The following is an 18,862-nucleotide window of genomic DNA, read 5'->3' as shown; positions in this document are numbered from 1 at the left end:
CACACACACACACACACACACACACCTGGTGTGATTTTTCAAACTGTTGGGTCTGGGACTTAAACTAGAAAGTTACCTATGTGATTTCCAGCAGCCTAACCATCATGCCACCTGGCTGGCCTAAACTATTTTTTTTAAAAAATTAAATATAAGGAATAGACATTCTGTCAAATAACTTACTTTCTTGGCAAGCACTTGGAATTGAATCTGTTCTCTGAATGTTTGGTTATTATTATAAAATAACAAAGGACCCTTTGGAGTCTACTCTGCTCATTGTGATTTTGAACTTGGGAGAAGCATCTCCACAATTGTCAAATATACAACTAGTTTTCTTAAGCCAATAAAGCTGAATTTGCTTTAATTGTGTCTCTGTTAAATATCTCTACTGTAATTTAACTTTAAAATGTTCTTACTTATGGAACTCTGAAAATGTTTGTTGCTTTTTTTGAGTAAGTAAACACATTTGTCCCGGCAACATCTTGTCTTGTTTATGTTCGAGTACCATTGTGTCTTAATTTGCTAGTGAGCCCTTATGTGGAAAAGAGACTTGTAGTTTGACAGCAGGTTTGAGAGAAAGATTCTTAATTGCCTAACAAGGGATTATAATGTAGCTAATTAATACAGAATTTCCCAATAAGGAGAGAAAAAATGATGAAAACAGTTGAACTTGAAAGAAAGTTCACATAAAATAGATCATCTAGATCATTGTTTGACTGTCAGATCTTAATATGCTTATGAATCAGATGGAGATCTTATTAAGATTGTGAATTATAGATCTGGCTGGGAAGTGCCTGAGATCTTCTCTTTTCTTTCTTTCTTTCTTTTTTTTTTTTTCCTTTTTTTGGAGAGGATTTTGCTATAGGGCGCATGTGCTCGCCAGGCAGACAGAGAGAGACAGAGAGACAGAAAGCAGGAAATCACCCCCCAGGGGGGATGGCCACGCTGCAATCCCTTCTCCTCCATTCTCCTCTCCGGATCTTGGGCACGCACGCACACAAGTGTCCGGCGTGAGTTTCAAGTCGGGACTCGAACCGCGGTCGACTACATGGGAGTCCAGCAACATAGCCATTACGCTAACTGCTGGTCCCGATCTTGCTTTTCTGAGAAGCTGCCAAGATAAGTTTATGTTGCTAGTCCATGGACTACCTTTTGAGTAGTAAGATGCAGACTTCCTTTGGCTTTTTTTTTTTGTTTTTTTTTTGGCTAGAGGGTGCTTACCAGGGAGGGAGGTAGAGAGAGAGAGAGGAAGAGAAAGAAAGCACCTCCCGTGGGGGGTGGCCACGCTTTAATACCTTTTCCTTCATTTCTCCTTTTGGGGTTTTGGGCATGTATGCACATACTCGGCGAGTTTCTCAAGCCACAGGGTCCAGGACTTGTACCGTACAGTCAGTCATGTGGGATCCAGCTGCCTTAACCATCATTCTACTTGGCTTACCCAGGTCGTTATTTTATAGAGGAGGAAACTGATGCCTAGGGAAAATTACTGACTGGTCTAAATTTTCAAGATTGATTAGTGATAATTAAGACTACATTTTGAGGGAACCAGCAGTTAGTGTAATGGCTATGTCGCTGGACTCCCACGTAGTCGACCGCAGTTCGCGTCCCGAACCCGGTGGCTTAGAACTCACGCCGGGCACATGTGCGTGTGTGCCCAAGATGCTGAGAGGAGAATGGAGGAGAAGGGATTGCGGCGTGGCCATCCCCTCTGGGGGGTGATTTCTGGCTTTCTGTCTCTATGTCTCTGTTTGGCGAGCACACGTGCCCTATAGTGAAAAACCTCTCCAAAAAAAAAAAAAGACTACATTTTGAGTCTCTTGGTTTTCAGACTAGTCCTTTTGGGGTCAGCAGCTGGCATAATGGCTATATTGCTGGACCCCCACATAGCTGACCATGGCCAGCAACTTGAAACACACGCCAGGCATGTGTGCATGTGTGCCCAAAATCCCGACATGAGAATGGAGGAGAAGGGATTGCGTCATGGCCATCTCCTTTTGAGGGTGATTTCTTGCTTTCTGTCTCTGTCTCTCCTGTGAGCACACGTGCTCTATAACAGAAATCTCTCTAAAAAAAGGACTAGTTCTTTTTTCATTGTAGTATTTATGATCATTGTGTTGAAATCTACGGCCTGCTTTACTTTCAAAGGAAATGCTTAGTAAAGATGACAAAATGTCAAAATATGGAAATTACAAAACTGTTCAAATGTCATGTTTTGTGTCCCTTTTCTTTTTGCTGGCATATGTCTTTTTGTTGTTGTTATATAGCTGGTGAGAGTAGAAATGACAGGAATTAGCTCATGTATGAAATTGTATATTTTCCTTCAATTGTGGCCAGATAAACAATTTGGTATTTTATTAAGATGAAAGCAGAGTAATTGAGAGTTGCCTACTTTGTTATTATAAAGGTTTATTTTATTTTAGGGACTTTACTTTACTCTTTTGACATAAAAAAATGTGGGCTTAATTTTCACTCGTTCTCTTTTCTCATCACTTCTTGGCATTTTAATGATTATCTTTGAAGAAACCTGAGGTGTCTTGGTTCCTAATAATAAGATTTTAGCTGTTTAATCTGAAAAACATGTGGCTTTCCTATTTTAAAGAACCAAACAAGGGAGTTGTTTAATATGAGTGAATATTCAAGGGGACTTCAAAAAGTTCGTGGAGGGCCTGGCAGGTGGCGTGGTTAAGGACGCTGGACTCCCACATAGTTGACTGTGGTTCAAGTCCTGGACCTGGTAGCTTGCTTCCTCGCTTTCCTCCTCTCTAACGCTCGTTCTCTCTCTCTCTCTCTCTCTCTCTCTCTCTCTCACACACACACACACACACACACACACACACACACACACACACACACACAGTCTCTCTCTGGTCAAATTAAAACAGATAAATAAATAAATAAATAAGTGAAAATAATTCTTAAAAGTTTACAGCAACTTACCTAAAGTTGAATTTGTTTTCATGCAAAAATTTTGAAGTCTGAGCATCATTTTTTCATAATACATATTTTCCATGAACTTTTTGAAGCCCTCTTGTGGTATCACTAGACATTTATAAGTATAGGGGGAGCTTGGGTATGGTTCTGAAGTTAGGGGTTTTTAGAGACTAGCAGACTATACCTATATGAAGGACTTGAGCTTCATATTGTCTGCATTGTCTTGAAATAGCCTTATTTACTCTGCTTAAAAGTTTCCCTGGAAAGCCTATAAAAAATAAAAATAAATTAAAATGGATGTGTCTGTATCTAACTCAGGTGCAAGGGAAAATATTTCTGTGTCAAAGCATTATAATAGGCTTATTTAAAAGGGAAAATGCTTTCTCATTTATTCCTGAGTGTTTTTTTTTTTTTTTTTTTCAAGATGGCTTACCATTAGCCATCTAGAAGATAAGGTAATCACTGAAGCAGACATTTTGAAGTGGCGAGAGACTGTTTTGAATTAGCTTTTTGTTAAAGGACTGTACTAGAATAAGATTATTAGTAAAAGATCAGATAGCCCTGATCTCTGAAAACTGAGTATGTTTATTTCCATGTCAGGACATAAATCTTAAGAGGACTGTAATTCAGTCAAGAGAAACAAGCTTCCATTGAATCGGTAAAGAGTCTTGATAAGAGGGACCTTAGATTTCTTACATATAAACTACGTGCTCAAGGACCATTGACTTCTCTGGCAAATAAAGTTGTCTTGTGGGCAGCTGGAGTATTGGCGTATGTTGTGTTGTCTCTGATGTGCCCTGCTGATTGGTGTAAGCATTTGGTAGCATGAACCTCAGTAGCTCTGGTGTGAAGAGATCTAATATATTATAATGGTTATGGAGTAGGAAGATAATTTAAAATAATGCTTTTTTTTAGTCTTGACTAGCAGATTCCTGACTGACTGAAAATTTTAAGACTATTTTCATTCAGACTCACTTGTGTGTATATTTGTATCTTTTTTTATTCATTTCATAAAAGCCACTATTTGATATCATAGCAGAACTTAATTCAGATTTTTACCTCCCATTCTATTATCAAAATCTTAACCTTGTTTTATATTCTATTATCCTTTTTCTTATATTTTAATAATAACCCTTTGAAAGAATACTTGCATAGTTTAGTATTTTTTATTCTGTGCCTCCAGCTCTAAGTTATGGTTTCAGTAGTATCCCTTTTGCTTGGGGTTGGGAAGATTTAAAAATAAGGGTATATTAGATACATTGTATAATCCTGAAGTCTTCTTGTGGAAAAAGTCCTTGGGCCAACACTTAGATGGAAACAACATTTTGAAATCTATGAAATGGAATTTACTGGAAAGTTAGAGGTGCTACTGTTTTCCTAGGCACTCTACTTGTGACAGTTAAGTGTAGATTGAGCCCAGGGCTCAGCACATTAGAGACTTAAGGAAGAAATCATTTCTTCAATTTTTCCTCTGCAGTGGTGGTGACCGCGGTGGCTTCAAAAATTTTGGTGGTAAGTGCTGAGTATCCCAAAATGTTTCAGTGGAAATGCTATATAAACCTAAAAGCCACCAATGTCCCGCAGACGCAGTCTTAAGTTCTTTCTTATTCTGTTGAGGCTGGTGTGTGTTGTGTGATTTAAAAAAAATTGTGTGTGTATATATATAGATATACACACACGCATATATATATCTAAACATTAAAAAGCCGGAGTTGATCTTGAACAGTCCAGTAGGTTTTTACACTGTGAATTTGCATGAAAGAGTCTGTGGTGACCAATGAATGAGACCTTCACTGGATTTTGATAGTATGGTTTTTTTGTTTGTTTGTTTGTTTGTTTTGTTTTGTTTTTTAATAGAGGTAGCTTGACGTGGTGTTTTTAAGTTTTTAGGGTTTTCTAATCAGCCTTCATAGCCAGAGTTTATAACAAAAGTGATTCTAGCATAATGACAAAGTAGTGGGTGTCATCTAGGACAGGTTTAAGGAAATGTTGATATTCATCTTGATTTTTTTTTAAACTTTTAATAAAATTTAATTTATATATTTACATTGTAATTCTGTGATGGTTGACTTTCAAGGATTTTGGAAGTATTGACTTTTCATGCCTTGGTTATTATTACTTTTTTTATGATTCCAAGCGAGTTGGCTTAAGTAGCTTTTTTATCTATCTTTTCCCTTAGGTCACAGGGATTATGGACCCAGACCAGATGCTGGTAAGATTTATTGTAGTTTATGAATTCGTAGTTGGGCAAATTCCATGTTTTTAAATGGAAAAGTGTGTATGTTTGTTTGGAGGGGTTTAGTATAGGAGGAAGATTTTATTTGATAGTGCTGTCAAACTGGGGAACTTCCTTTCTAAAGAAATGCCAGAAAGAAATATTAAAGGGATTGATGGGAAAGTTTCCTGGGGTAAATTGTTTTACTTGTGCTTTTCCATGGTATTTTTGTGGAAATGCTTGAGATTTTACCACTGAGGTAGTGTTAATTATTACGAATCCAAATTAATAAAAATACTAGTATCATTGGGGAATTAGAAGTAGAAAAGCTGTGCTCGAGAAAAATCCTATGTTGGGGGCCAGCCAGATGATTGGATGGTTAAGGCAGTTGGATCCCACATGACCAACTGAGCTGTGTAAGTCCTGGTGGCTTGAAAAACACGCCAGGCACTATGTGCGTGCATGCCCAAAATCTCCAGAGAACAATGGAGAAGATATTATTGTGTGATAATGCCCCCTGGGAGGTGCTTTCTCACCCCCGCTCTCATTCTCTCTCTGTCTCTCTCCACATATACCCTATAGAGAAAATTAAAAGAAGGAAGAAAAGAAATCCTATATTGGATTGGTAATGTGCTTAATAGGCCTAAGAAACGTGAATTCATAGAGAGAATTATCTTATTCTGGATAGAAGTCACTACTTTTATGTGGCTTTTTATTTTTAAGTAAAATTCAAGGCTGCAGATTTACTCATGGAGCCCCTTGAAAGTTAAATATAGAGGTTAAAAATCTATTTGAGCCAAAAATTTTTAATATATATTGAAATCAGAACTTTTGTTTTTATTAAGATCCCAAAGTATTCTATATGGATGGCAATTTCTGAATTACCCCTTGATGGACTGAATTTTTGTACATCTTTCTTACTTTGTTGTACTAATACAAAAGTGTACATGTAAGGTAAGGTGAGTGTACAAGGTGCCTCTACCCTCTGGTATATACAAGCTTATTGCAATGAATGGGAAACCAACAATTCTGCTTGGCTTGCTTGGAAGTCCAAAGTGTCACATTTAGAAAATTTTCTGTTAGAGAGCCTCAAAATAGCCATAAAAAAATCATTGTTCTCCAGAGAAAGAAGTGATCTAATTTAAATGAACTCTCTTCATCTCTTAATGAACTTTAGCCCTATATTTGAATCTGAAGAGTGGACATTTGTAAGACTTACCTTAATTGGTCTATATGTATTTCACATCATGTGAACTTGATCCACTTTACCTGAACCTTAGTTGTAAGAGTTGATCTACTACCAAATGACTGTTGTGAACACTTTGCATGTTTATGTAAGAGTCTTCTTAAATTTCATCCTTTGTTTTTGGTTATAGAAACAGTTGAATAGTGGACAATAAATTATTATTGGTTACTGTGCAGGACACAGAAAAATCAAGAAATATAAAAAATTAACCATAGCTTTTCCCCCCTTAGATTCAGAATCTGATAATTCAGATAACAACACAATCTTTGTGCAAGGACTTGGGGAGGGTGTGTCTACAGATCAAGTGGGAGAGTTCTTTAAACAAATAGGAATTATCAAGGTGAGTAGAAAGTATGGTGCATGTTGAAAATTCCCTATTAAGATTTTGATTAAGATACACCAATTACATAATAAGCCTGTGTATTCCAATAAGGCTTATCTCTTAAAATCCTTTGGTAATATACACTTTTATTCATATCTGAACTTTTGCTAAATTTGCTAAGTATATAAAAAGTTTATTTCTTAGTTGTGTTTACCTTTCTTATTTCCTATCTTTGCTTTAACTTCAGTCCTAGGGCTCTAAAAATGGTCTTTGAAAATTGGAAGAACCAAAGGGGATAATGAGAACATTCTATAGATTCTGAAATGCCAGTATATGCAGACTACAGTTGTTACTAACAGTTTGTGTTTATTTTTGTATTTAACGTCTGTACATCTCTAAACCAAAATCTGTAATACTTGAAAGTATAACTTTTTGAGTGTTGACATGATGCCACAAGTAGAAAATATCACATCTGATCCTATGTGAGGGTCACAGTAGGAACACTGCAATACAAAAACATTGTCTGTGTATATAAGATGTATATGAAATATAAAAGAATTGTGTGTTTAGACTTGGTTCTCATCCTCAATATGCAAATACTCTAAAATCCAAAAAGATCTAAAATTTGAAACATTTCTGGTTTCAAGCATTTCTGATAGGGGATTCTCAACATATATTAATTATTGGCTCAATATATCCTGCATTATTTCAAATTTATTCTTAAGTACTTTAGTGCATTATATATTTCATGCATGCATTTTTCATTTTTCTAACTAGAAAGAAGCATTAAGAGTAGTGTTTAGTAGACAGTAGTACTTATTTGAAATCAGTTTACATTTGTCCCTGTTTGGATGTCTATGGAATTACTTATTTTTCCCCTTCTTTGGGGAGTTAAAATTTAAAAAAAGTATATGAAATATGTTTTCACATTACATTGTTTTGATAAAATGAAAATTCTCCCTTTATTTCATCCCATCCATACCTAGGGTATTTTTTAGTGGTAACCTAATGATTTGCTTGATGAACATCCTTCTTGATTTTTGAAAATGTCTCACAAGATATATTTACATAGAGCATTATTTACATTTAATTTTTGGGGGTTTAAGGAGATTAGATTATACTTATGTTGTATACTTATGTTGCCGGGGAAGTCATGACATATTTTTCTATGTAAAAAATGCATCATGACTTTCCTGATGACCCAGTAGGTAAAATAGTTTATTTTTGTAACTTGGTTTTCACTTAATACATCTTGGAGAGTTTTCCTTGTACAGACTTATAGATAACTTAATTTTTATATTAGGTATGTAGTATTTAGTAATATGGATATGTGAATTCTTTTTAAAAATTACATCTTTATGTAACTTGTTTTTCCTCAGACAAACAAGAAGACTGGAAAACCAATGATAAATCTTTATACAGACAAGGATACAGGGAAGCCAAAAGGAGAGGCAACAGTGTCATTTGATGACCCTCCATCAGCTAAGGCAGCCATTGACTGGTTTGATGGTATGCCTTATTTATGCAGTTTTTACTATGAAGTTTGGATAAGTGTTTTCTAGTCTGGAAGTCAAAAATATCTTCTGAGACGATTATGTTCTTTACCTTAGCAGATGTTAAGAATATAGGTGGGGCCAACAGGTGGCGTGTTGGTTAAGTAACTAGACAACCACATGGCCAACTATGGTTTGAGTCCTGGACCTGGCAACTTCCTTTCTCTCTCTCTCTCTGGTCAAATAGAAGAATAATGATAATAAATAAAATTAAATGAATCTTAAAAATAAATAATAATACAGGCTAGAGTGTTATGCATCTTTAGAATGAAATGAGCTGTATTCATGTTTATCTAGAGTATTTTCTTACATCATGTTTTATGCATGAGGCCACCCTGCTTATAGGTTTAGGCAGATGGCCTGGTTGACTATATATTATATTTTTTTTGGAGAGGTTTTTGCTATAGGGCGCGTGCGCTCCTCAGAAAGACAGAGAGAGACAGAAAGCGAGAAATCACCCCCTGGGGGGATGGCCGCAATCCCTTCTCCATTCTCCTCTTGGGATCTTGGGCATGCATGCACATGCGCCCGGCCTGAGGGTTTTTTTTTGTTGTTGTTTTTTTTTTTGGTTTTGTTTTGTTTTGTTTTTTAGAGGTTTTTGCTATAGGGCACATGCACTCGCCAGACAGACAGAGAGAGACAGAGAGACAGAAAGCGAGAAATCACCCCCCAGGGGGGATGGCCACGCCTCAATTCCTTCTCCATTCTCCTCTCGGGATCTTGGGCATGCATGCACACACACCCGGCGTGAGTTTTAAGCCACCGGGTCCAGGACGCGAACCGCGGTCAACTACGTTGGGAGTCCAGCGACATAGCCATTACGCTAACTGCTGGTCCCCCCAGCCTGAGTTTTAAGCCACTGGGTCCGGGACTCGAACCGCGGTCAGCTACATGGGAGTTCAGCAGCATAGCCATTACACTAACTACTGGTCCCAGATTATATATTCTTTTTAAATTTAGACTAATTTCTTTTCAACCATAATGATAATACATACTCAAATAGTAAGATCTTTTTTCCCGCTAGAAATAGGAAAATATGGTAAAGTAGAAGAAACTAGTAAAGGCATTCATAGATATGTTCTGTGTAGAGATTGCCATTGATAATATTTTTCATTAGTTTTCTTTCTGGTCCTTTTATCATGATACTCTAAGTACAGTTTTGTATTGTGGGTTTTGTTTGTTTTAAATTTGCCAGAGATGCACACGCTCTCTGGAGAGAAACTTTGAAGGAGAAAACACTCTACCTCCAGTGGAGCATGCTTGTGCCGTAGTCCCCTCTCTATTTCCCTATCCTGTCGGGATTTTGGGCATGCACTTGGCACATGTGCTTGGAGTGTCTTTCAAGCCCCTGGGTCCAGGATTTGAACTGTGTGTTTGTCCATATGGGATTTGGCTTCCTTAACTACTAGACTGTGTGGCCAGCCTATGTTTTTTTATTTAGCATTTTAGTATAGTCTGCTGTCCATGTTATCACAAATTCATCATTTTTGTTTTGCCCTAATTTAATAACTCTTACTGTGTATTTACTGTGGTTTGTAAATTAGTCATAATTGTTATTTTAAAGAATTATTTAATTTTTATTAATTGTCATTTTATTTTATTTATTTAATTTTTTGAATTTGACCACAGAGGGATAGAGGAGAGAAGGAAAGTGAGAAAGGAAGCTACCAGGTCTGGGACTTGAACCACTTTCAGCCCTGTGGGAGTCCAGCTGTCTTAACCACTATGTCACCTGCTGGCCTCAAACTAGTCATAATTCTAAGAGCTTTACGTGCATTAACTTAGTCTTCATGAGACCTGCCCTAATATTTCCATTTTAGAGATGATGAAACACAGAAGCTATGTGATTTCCAAGGTTACAGAAAAGTGAGAGTCAGGATTCAGAATCAGCCAGGCTGGTTACGTTGTCTTCAAAAAGTACCTAGCCATGCTGGATTGACGAGACATTTGAAGTTCCTGCAAGTTAGGAGATAATTGAACCTGTCTTTTTTTTTTTGAGAGAGTATGCGTGCTTGCCAGAGAGACAGAAAGCAAGAAATCACCCCACCAGGGGGGATGGCCACGCCCCGATCCCTTCTCTTCCATTCTCTTCTCAGGATCTTGGGCATGCATGCACATGCACCTGGCATGAATTTAAGCCATTGGGTCTGGGACTCACACCATGGTCGACTACATGGGAGTCTAGCGACATAGCATTACTCCAACTGCTGGTCCTGGACCTGTGTCTTCTAAACATAATTTTTTTTCCCCTTTTATCTGCAGTCACCTTTTTTTCTTTTTTGCTTTGTTTGTTTGCTATAGAACATGTGCACTGGCCCCCAGGGGGGAGAGAGAGAAAGTTAGAGGGAAAGTGAAAAATCAGCCCCTGGAGGGGTGGCCATTGCCACAGTCCCTTTTCCTCCTTTCTCCTCTCAGGATTTTGAGCATACTCACATACTGGTGTTTTCCAAGCTGTCATGTCCAGGACTCAGAACTGCTTAGTCAGCCAGCTAGCTGCCTTAACCTCCACCATACCACCTGCTGGGCCCATAATCACATTTCTTTACTAATCTTAAAATGAAATTATGTTACCCTGTCTTTCCCCATTTCTGTATCATTTACTTTTTACACTAATCTTAGCACTTTGCTCTTGAAGACTTACTCTGTTCTTTCTCACTTTTCTGCTTTTATAGCTTCTGTGAATCATAAAGTAATTTATTTTGCTTATGTTATATTAAAAAGTTATAGCAACTTTTGTCTTTAGGACATATGAACCTCTTAAACCTATTTCCGTAGTTCAGATCCAGTTAAGTTACTGAAGCTTTTAGGATACTGATCTGTGAGTTGCTTCCTAGGTCAAAGTGCTTTTCAAAATCTCAGACATGGGAAGTTACCAGCTACAATGATAAGGACTCTCGTTAAAGAGCTAAGGCTCTTGAATTTATAACCATTTATGAATCCTTGAGCACTTTTTTTAGTACACATTAGTTTTCTTATTTAATATGAAAAGTTTAATTTTTGTTCCTAAGACTATGGAGCAGCAGGATATGTATATATGTGCATATATTTAAGTAGTCATATGTACACTATTTTAAAATACACTCCTTGCATGTAGTAAAAACAATTTTGAACAGTACCAGTGGTGTATGGTTCATAAATGAGTTTCTTGGGACCAGCAGTTGGAGTAATGGTTATGTCGCTGGACTGCCATGTAGTTGACTGTGGGTTGAGTCCTAGACCCTGGGGCTCAAAACTCAGGCTGGGCACATGTGCGCCCAAAATGGAGAATGGAGGAAAAGGGATTGCAGCATGGCCATCCCCCCTGGGGCGGGTGATTTCTCGCTTTCTTTGTCTCTCCAGCCAGTGCATAATACACCCTATAGCAAAAATCTGGTTTCTTTCTTTGTTTTTTAAAGTAAGGTTCTTTGGGACCAGCAGGTAGTATAGTGGTTAATGCACTGAACTCTTATGTAGTTGACCGTGTTTGACTACATAGTTGCTGGACTGTCATATAGTTGACTGTGAGTTGAGTCTTGGACTTAAGCTGGGTGCATGTGTGTGCATGGCCAAAATCCCAGGAGAATGGAGGAGAAGGGATTGTGGTGTGGCCATCCCCCTGGAGGGTGATTTCTTGCTTTTTGTCTCTCTGTCTCTGTCTCATTAGCAAGCACAATGTGCTAATAGCAAAAATCTCTCTCAAAGAAAAAATTTATTTTCCATCTTTGATGCCTTAGTTATCTTGTTTCCCCTCTTGAGAGATAAGCACAGTGAGAAGTGCATATTCCAGGGAAGTTCGAAGAGTTTGTAGAAAAATGAAACTAAAGTATAAGTTTTGGGGGCTGGCAGGTGTGGTGGTTAAGGGTGCTGGACTCCCTCATGGCCGACTGTGGTTCGAGTTCTGGACCTAGTGGCTTGCTTTATCACTTTTTCTTGCACACTCACCCTGTCTCACTCTGGTCAAATTAAAGTAAGTAAATAAATAAACTTACATAATTTTTTAAAAATGTGAATTTGTGTTAGGCTTGTGGCCTGATGGTTAAGGCAACTGGATCCCACAAGGCTGTCCATGGGGTTTAAGTCCCAGACTCAGCAGCTAGAGAAACATGTTATGCATGTATGCATGGGTGTCCAGAATTCCGAAAGGAGGGAGAAATGGAGGAGAAAGAATTGTGGCGTGATAATGCCTCACGTGGGGGCTTTGTTGCTTGGTCTCCTCCTCTCAACTCCATCTACTCCCCCCAACTCCATCTCCCTCTGGCAAGCACACGTGCCTTGTGACAAAAAGTGAAAAAGAAAAAAAAATTTTTTTGGTGCAAAAATTTTGAAATTCATGCAGTTTTTTTATAGTACACATTTTTCCATGAGCTTTTCGAAGACTCCTTATACAAGCATATTTGTGGCTATATAATGATATACATGCAGGTACCCATACATACTCAGTCTTTTTAAGAAATAGAAATGACAGCATACTTTATTGGTCTACAGTTGGCTTTTTTTATGTAACTGTCTCCTAGTGACTGGTCTACTTTAGTCAGTAGATATCATCATGTTTTCACACTGTTACCTTGACTATTTGGAAGATTCGTGTATTTGAATTTCTGTGAGATGTTACTCCTTTAAAAATAAAAAATTTTAAGGCAGTTTGTATTTTTGTAGGGAAGTGGAGGTATGGAGTATTGTTTCTTCAAAACTTTTAAAATTTGTTTTTAGGAAAAGAATTCCATGGCAATATCATTAAAGTATCTTTTGCTACTAGAAGACCTGAATTCATGAGAGGAGGTGGAAGTGGAGGTGGGCGTCGAGGTAAGATACTTGCTGCTCATAGGCCTGGATCCTATACACAGGGTTTGAATTTAAGTCCATGTTGTTTTTTCCTCACTCGGTATTTTTCTTTCTTTCTTTAATTTTTGGAGAGGTTTTTGCTATAGGGCACGTGCGCTTGCCAGACAGACAGAGAGAGACATAGAGACAGAAAGCGAGAAATCACCCCCCAGGGGGGATGGTCATGCCACAATCCCTTCTCCTCCATTCTCCTCCTGGGATCTTGGGGCACGCACGCACACACGCCCGGCATGAGTTTTAAGCCACCGGGTCCGGGACGTGAACCGCGGTGGATTACGTGGGAGTCCAGCGACATAGCCATTACACTAACTGCTGGTTCCCTCTTTCTTTCTTAAAATGGGACAGGTACTGAATAAGAGATTAGGTAAATGAGTTGTCATGATAGTTAAGAAAAGTGGTGGGAGAAAGCTATAGAAGTCCCTTGGAAAGCTGTATATACTTGTTGTTTATCTGGAAAGTTGACAGTTATTTAACTACCTAATTAGGTAGTTAATCTGACCAGATTCTAAGCTCCCTGACAGTTATTGCTAGCTTCTTTATTTCTTTTGGGTTCTTCAGATTTGGAATTCATTTCTAACTTAACCTTTAATTACTTAGAGTCTCAAATGAGATAAGGTATTATAGAAAATACACTTCGACTCTTTTTAGTGCATTATTTGCGCTATAATTGTCCCTGGAGTCTGGTCTCATGTTCTTTGCATTTATTAAATAAAGTCCCACTATCAAAGAATTAGAGTCCTGCTACAAGAGAAGGTTCTGAACTGGTGGTGGTAGTGGGGAATCAGCTCAGGTATTGGTGGGTACTTGCTCTTATTTCTTTCATCTGATGTTTTTCCTTTTTTTTTTTTTTTTTTGTTAATGTCTACTGCGGGTTTCTCCTTGTCCCCATTATCCCCAGGCCGTGGAGGATATAGAGGTCGTGGAGGCTTTCAGGGGAGAGGTGGAGACCCCAAAAGTGGTGACTGGGTTTGTCCTAATCCGTACGTATCCCATTTACTTTGGTGGGAATAAGGGTTGAGATTAGGATTGAAGGATGTAAGAAGAGATCCTGAGTACATCAGGAGCTATCTAAGGACATTATTTTTTCCTTTTTTGGCAGGTCATGTGGAAATATGAATTTTGCTCGAAGGAATTCCTGCAATCAGTGCAATGAGCCTAGACCAGAGGACTCTCGTCCTTCAGGAGGAGGTAGGTCTGTGTGATGCTTTTCTTCTGAATGGCATTAAGGAGATTGTGTTATTCTGCTGGCCTCACTGGTTTGCATTTCTTCCTTGCAGATTTCCGTGGGAGAGGCTACGGTGGAGAGAGGGGCTACAGAGGTCGTGGGGGTAGAGGTGGAGACCGAGGTGGCTACGGTGGAGACAGAAGTGGGGGTGGCTATGGTGGGGACAGAAGTGGTGGCAGTGGCTATGGTGGAGACAGAAGTGGGGGTGGCTATGGTGGAGACAGAAGTGGGGGTGGCTATGGTGGGGACAGAGGAGGTGGCTATGGTGGGGACCGAGGTGGCGGCTATGGCGGAGACCGAGGAGGCGGCTATGGAGGTGACCGAGGTGGCTATGGTGGAGACCGAGGAGGGGGCTATGGTGGAGACCGAGGAGGCTATGGTGGAGATCGGGGAGGCTATGGAGGAGATCGGGGAGGCTATGGAGGAGATCGAAGTCGGGGGGGCTACGGAGGAGACCGTGGTGGTGGCAGTGGCTATGGTGGAGACCGAAGTGGAGGCTACGGAGGAGACAGGAGTGGTGGCGGCTATGGAGGAGACCGAGGTGGGGGCTATGGAGGAGACCGAGGTGGCTATGGAGGCAAAATGGGAGGAAGGTGAGTATTAGTATTAACCTTTTGTCTCATCGCTCCTAGATTTTAGGGTTTGAGTCCTTTTTCTCACTTTTTCTTGTCCAACCTTTTGGAACATGAATTTTCCATTGGCAATGCTCTCAATTAAAATGGAGAAGATGCATTTAGTTTCCTGCTTAGTAGTTTCTTAAAATTTATTTTATTTTGGAAATTCTTATTTATAAATCATTGTGTTCCTTCAGGTATATGTGTGTATTATGTTTTTCATAGCTAAATAAAAATAATTGAGATAGATAACAACTTGAAATAGTATAAGGGGCCTTTAAAAAGTTTATAGAGAATGTGTATTATGAAAAAGCTGTCTATGGATCTCAAAGTTTTTGCACCAAAATAAGCTCATACTTTAATTCCATTTTTCCACAAGCTTTTAGAAGTCCCCCAAATCAGTTGTTCTTCATTTGAGTGAGGGAAGAGCATACCTTTCAAAGGAGCATTCTTTTTTTAAAAAAATAATTATTTATTTTATTTTATTTATTAATTCATTTATTTTTAGTTTGACCAGAGAGAGATAGAGGGGGTGAGAGAGAGAGAGGAAGTGAGAAAGCAAGCCACCAGATTCAGGACTTGAACCCTGGTCGGCCATGTGGGAGTGTCCAGTGCCTTAACCACCACGCCACCTGCTGGTCCCCAAAGGAGCATTCTTTAATCAAATCATATATGCTACACTGCAGTTGTTTCTCTGGAAATTCTGATAATGCCTTTTCCAGTGAAATCCACTAATGGGTCTGTGTTGTGTACATGAATGGTGTGAAGGCAGAAAAAGATGAACCAGTGATGTAACATAATTTCAATTATGCTAAGAATATGTGTGCCAGAGGCAGTATGGGGTAGGAAGAATTGATGTGGAATGTGGAAAAGAATTTGAAGTTGGGCTACAAGACTGGATTCAGGACTGGCTTTACCACTTATTAACTGTGACCTTAGGCAGATTACTTAATCTTTTGATGTGTCAATGTTCTTTTTCATCAGTATTCTTTTTCATCTGTAAAATGGGGCTAATAATACCTCTTTTAATAAAGTTGTATTAGATTATGTTATAATAGTTTCTGGCCCATATTGAGCACTATGTAATTGTTACCTATTAGTAATAATTAACATAAAAACCATCTGTTGAACACTTAACTGTGTGACAAATACTGTAAAGTGCCTTTTGTACACTTGAGATTTAGTTATTCTATCAACCTCATGAATTAGATATGCCTCCTATTTTGCAGAGTCCGAGACCTTTAGTTACTTTTCCAAGGTCACATAGTAGTGGGAGATCCAGAATTCATACATGAAAGTATTTGCTTGTTCATTCAGTTGTGCCACTCTGCTGTTTGGAATGTTGGGATGGCACAATCTTTGAGCTTCTGAAATAGTAACTGGTTTGGAGTCCTTATTTTATGTGGAAAATTTCTAAAAGAGTTAGTGATAACAAAGCTACTTCTAGGCATTTTGTGAGTCTAAAGCTGATTAAAATTAGAGATTTGTTAAATACTTTCTAAGAGTATGGAAATGTATTAAACATGGTGTCATCCTTAAAGAAATTGTCTAACTAATGCCAGTCACCAGCACCCTGAAGAAGTATCTGATACTCCTTTGGTAGAAAATTAGAATTTAGTCTGGCTCTTTATTTTTCAATCCTAGAAACGACTACAGAAATGATCAGCGCAACCGACCATACTGATGACTGTTTTGAATGTTCCTTTGTCTCTGACATGATCCATAGTGAAATTGCCAGAGTTTTGCCTGCTGCTTTCCTCGTGGCCTCTTCTTGGGTAGTGAAATAAGTGACATTTGGATTTTTATTTGGGTGGGAGGGCTGGGACAGTTTTTCTTTTAGAAATGTCCATTGAAATTTTCCCCTTTAGTTTCCAACTTTCTCCTTCCCATTCCTTAAAGCTCAGTACGTTGTAAAATATTGCCAAAATGGAAAGTGTTTTGTAATACTGCAATAAAGGCTGCTTGTTTTTGTGGACTTTTGTACATTAGTGCATTGTTCTATCACACTAAGGACTCAATTACAACAGACTAAAGAATTAGAAAAAAGGATTATAATTCCATTGTAAATTAGAACATTAATTTCAACAATATCTATTGACCTCTCATTCTCCTTAGAGTAGTAGTTTCTAAGAAATAACTGCAAGTCAGAATCACCTGAGGGTAGGTAAATTACAGATAACTAGGCCTCACCCCAGGTCTGCCCTTGACCCAAATTTGAGGAAGGTATTGGGAGATAGGGCTGGGAATCTTTGTGTCTCATTAGGTAGTTTGGATATAGTCATTTTAGTCTGTTTATATTTGAGAACCATTTATTTAGGGCAGTATTGTAGATGCTAAGACTGTCCAATTCTAAGGATTAGGTAGAAAGAGTAAGGATTCAGCAAACCGGGATTAAGATGCCAAAGGTACACGTATGTTATTTGTAGTTCATTAGGGAACTATTTATCCTACCCAAACTATGGGGATATGTTGCTGATCAAGTAAATAGCATCGTTTGATAAAGTGATCCAATAAGGATAAGTATAAAGTACAAGGTGCTTTTTCAACAGTGTTTCGAAGGACAGTCCAGTCCAGTGGGAACAAGAAAGGCATGGTGAGTATGGAGGCAATAGAAGGAATTGACCAAGTACAGAAGCTGGGGTGGAGAAAAGGGTGTCCCTAGCAGGAGTTTTGTTTTTTTTTTTTGAGAGGTTTTTCACGATAGAGCGTGTGCGCTTGCCAGACAGACAGAGACAGAGAGACAGAAAGCGAGAAATTACCCCCCAAGGGGGATGGCCACGCCGCAGTCCCTTCTCCTCTGTTCTCCTCTTGGGATCTTGGGCAGGCATGAACACGCGCCCGGCGTGGGTTTTAAGCCACTGGGTCCGGGACGCGAACTGCGATCGACTGCGTGGGAGTCCAGCGACATAGCCATTACGCTAACTGCTGGTTCCCCCTAGCAGGAAATTATTGACGTGAATAAATCTGGAGTTAAGAGAAAAGTGGGGAGCAGGCTCTGTACTTAGAATTGTATATAGTTAACTATGACTGCAGGAAAGAGTTCAAGGGCAGGCATGCAAAAGAAAAGATTGGAGAGGTAAACAGACTCTATGATAAGGTCATTGCATTTTTATTTTTCATCTGCCTCTGGATAGGGAGTCATTAGAAGATTGTAAACAAAGTGGCATGATCTGATTTGAGTGGTGTTGAGTGAAAGATGTCATGGCTACCTATTGGAAAGGCTGAACTGGAGTCAAAATGGTAAGCCATGTGAGAGATGTTGATCCTGAACATAAATGATAACTGGTGAACTGGGGAAGGGATGGGGTAGTAGGGAGATAATTAAATGGGCTTAAAAAATTAGGGAAATGTGACAGGAGTTAGTCTGGTGTTCATAATAATGGAGAAGGAGGGGTCAGGTTTCTGTCCTGGGTGATTGATTAGATGTGCTTTTCATTGAAATAGGGAACACTGGAAGAAAGCAGTTTTGTGGGCAGGATAGAAATTAAGTTTTGGGTGCGTTGAATTTAGGGTACTTGTGAAACTTAAAAGTAGAGACGTCTTGTAGGTAGCAAGAAGTGTGTGTCTACACTTTAGAAAGTGGCATTAACACCATACTTGACTGATTTTTCTTCCTTAGCAACCTCTGTCTCCTTTGCTATAGCTTCTCAATTTAGCCTGTACATGTTGGAAGGTTTTTCCAAGCCCCCCTCCCTTTTTTTTTAACTCAGTTTTATCCTGGGTAAGCTCATATGAACTTTTTTTTTTTTTTTTAAGAATTATTTCATTTTAATTATTGTTGTTATTTTTAAAGAAAATTTGCTATATGGCACTTGTGCTCACCAGAAAGAGAGAGGGGGAATGTGAGAATGCAAGTTGTTAGATCCAGGAACTCGAACCATGGTCAGCCATGTGAGTCCAGTACCTTATGTCCCCTTCTAATTTGATTTCTTTGTAGC

At 38.8% G+C, this 18,862-nt stretch overlaps 1 protein-coding gene across 1 annotated transcript in view; it reads left to right on the top strand.

Annotated features, from left to right (window-relative positions):
* The window catches only part of TAF15 (TATA-box binding protein associated factor 15), a 51,164-nt gene extending 34,257 nt beyond the window's left edge, over nucleotides 1-16,907 (top strand). Inside the window, exons 11-19 of the mRNA XM_027774151.1 lie at nucleotides 4,406-4,440; nucleotides 5,108-5,140; nucleotides 6,620-6,729; nucleotides 8,091-8,220; nucleotides 12,954-13,046; nucleotides 13,984-14,065; nucleotides 14,185-14,273; nucleotides 14,363-14,903; nucleotides 16,569-16,907. Coding sequence (XP_027629952.1) covers nucleotides 4,406-4,440; nucleotides 5,108-5,140; nucleotides 6,620-6,729; nucleotides 8,091-8,220; nucleotides 12,954-13,046; nucleotides 13,984-14,065; nucleotides 14,185-14,273; nucleotides 14,363-14,903; nucleotides 16,569-16,608 — 1,153 coding nt within the window. The 3' untranslated portion in view covers nucleotides 16,609-16,907. The remainder of the gene's footprint in view (nucleotides 1-4,405; nucleotides 4,441-5,107; nucleotides 5,141-6,619; nucleotides 6,730-8,090; nucleotides 8,221-12,953; nucleotides 13,047-13,983; nucleotides 14,066-14,184; nucleotides 14,274-14,362; nucleotides 14,904-16,568) is intronic.
* The last annotated feature ends 1,955 nt before the right edge of the window (nucleotides 16,908-18,862 follow it).

The sequence above is a fragment of the Tupaia chinensis genome, unplaced genomic scaffold (genome assembly GCF_000334495.1).
Source record: "Tupaia chinensis unplaced genomic scaffold, TupChi_1.0 Scaffold000407_4, whole genome shotgun sequence".
NCBI classification, from domain to species: Eukaryota; Metazoa; Chordata; class Mammalia; order Scandentia; family Tupaiidae; genus Tupaia; species Tupaia belangeri.
Note: the sequence above shows the minus strand (reverse complement) of the source record. Positions and strands in the feature narration are given on the sequence as shown.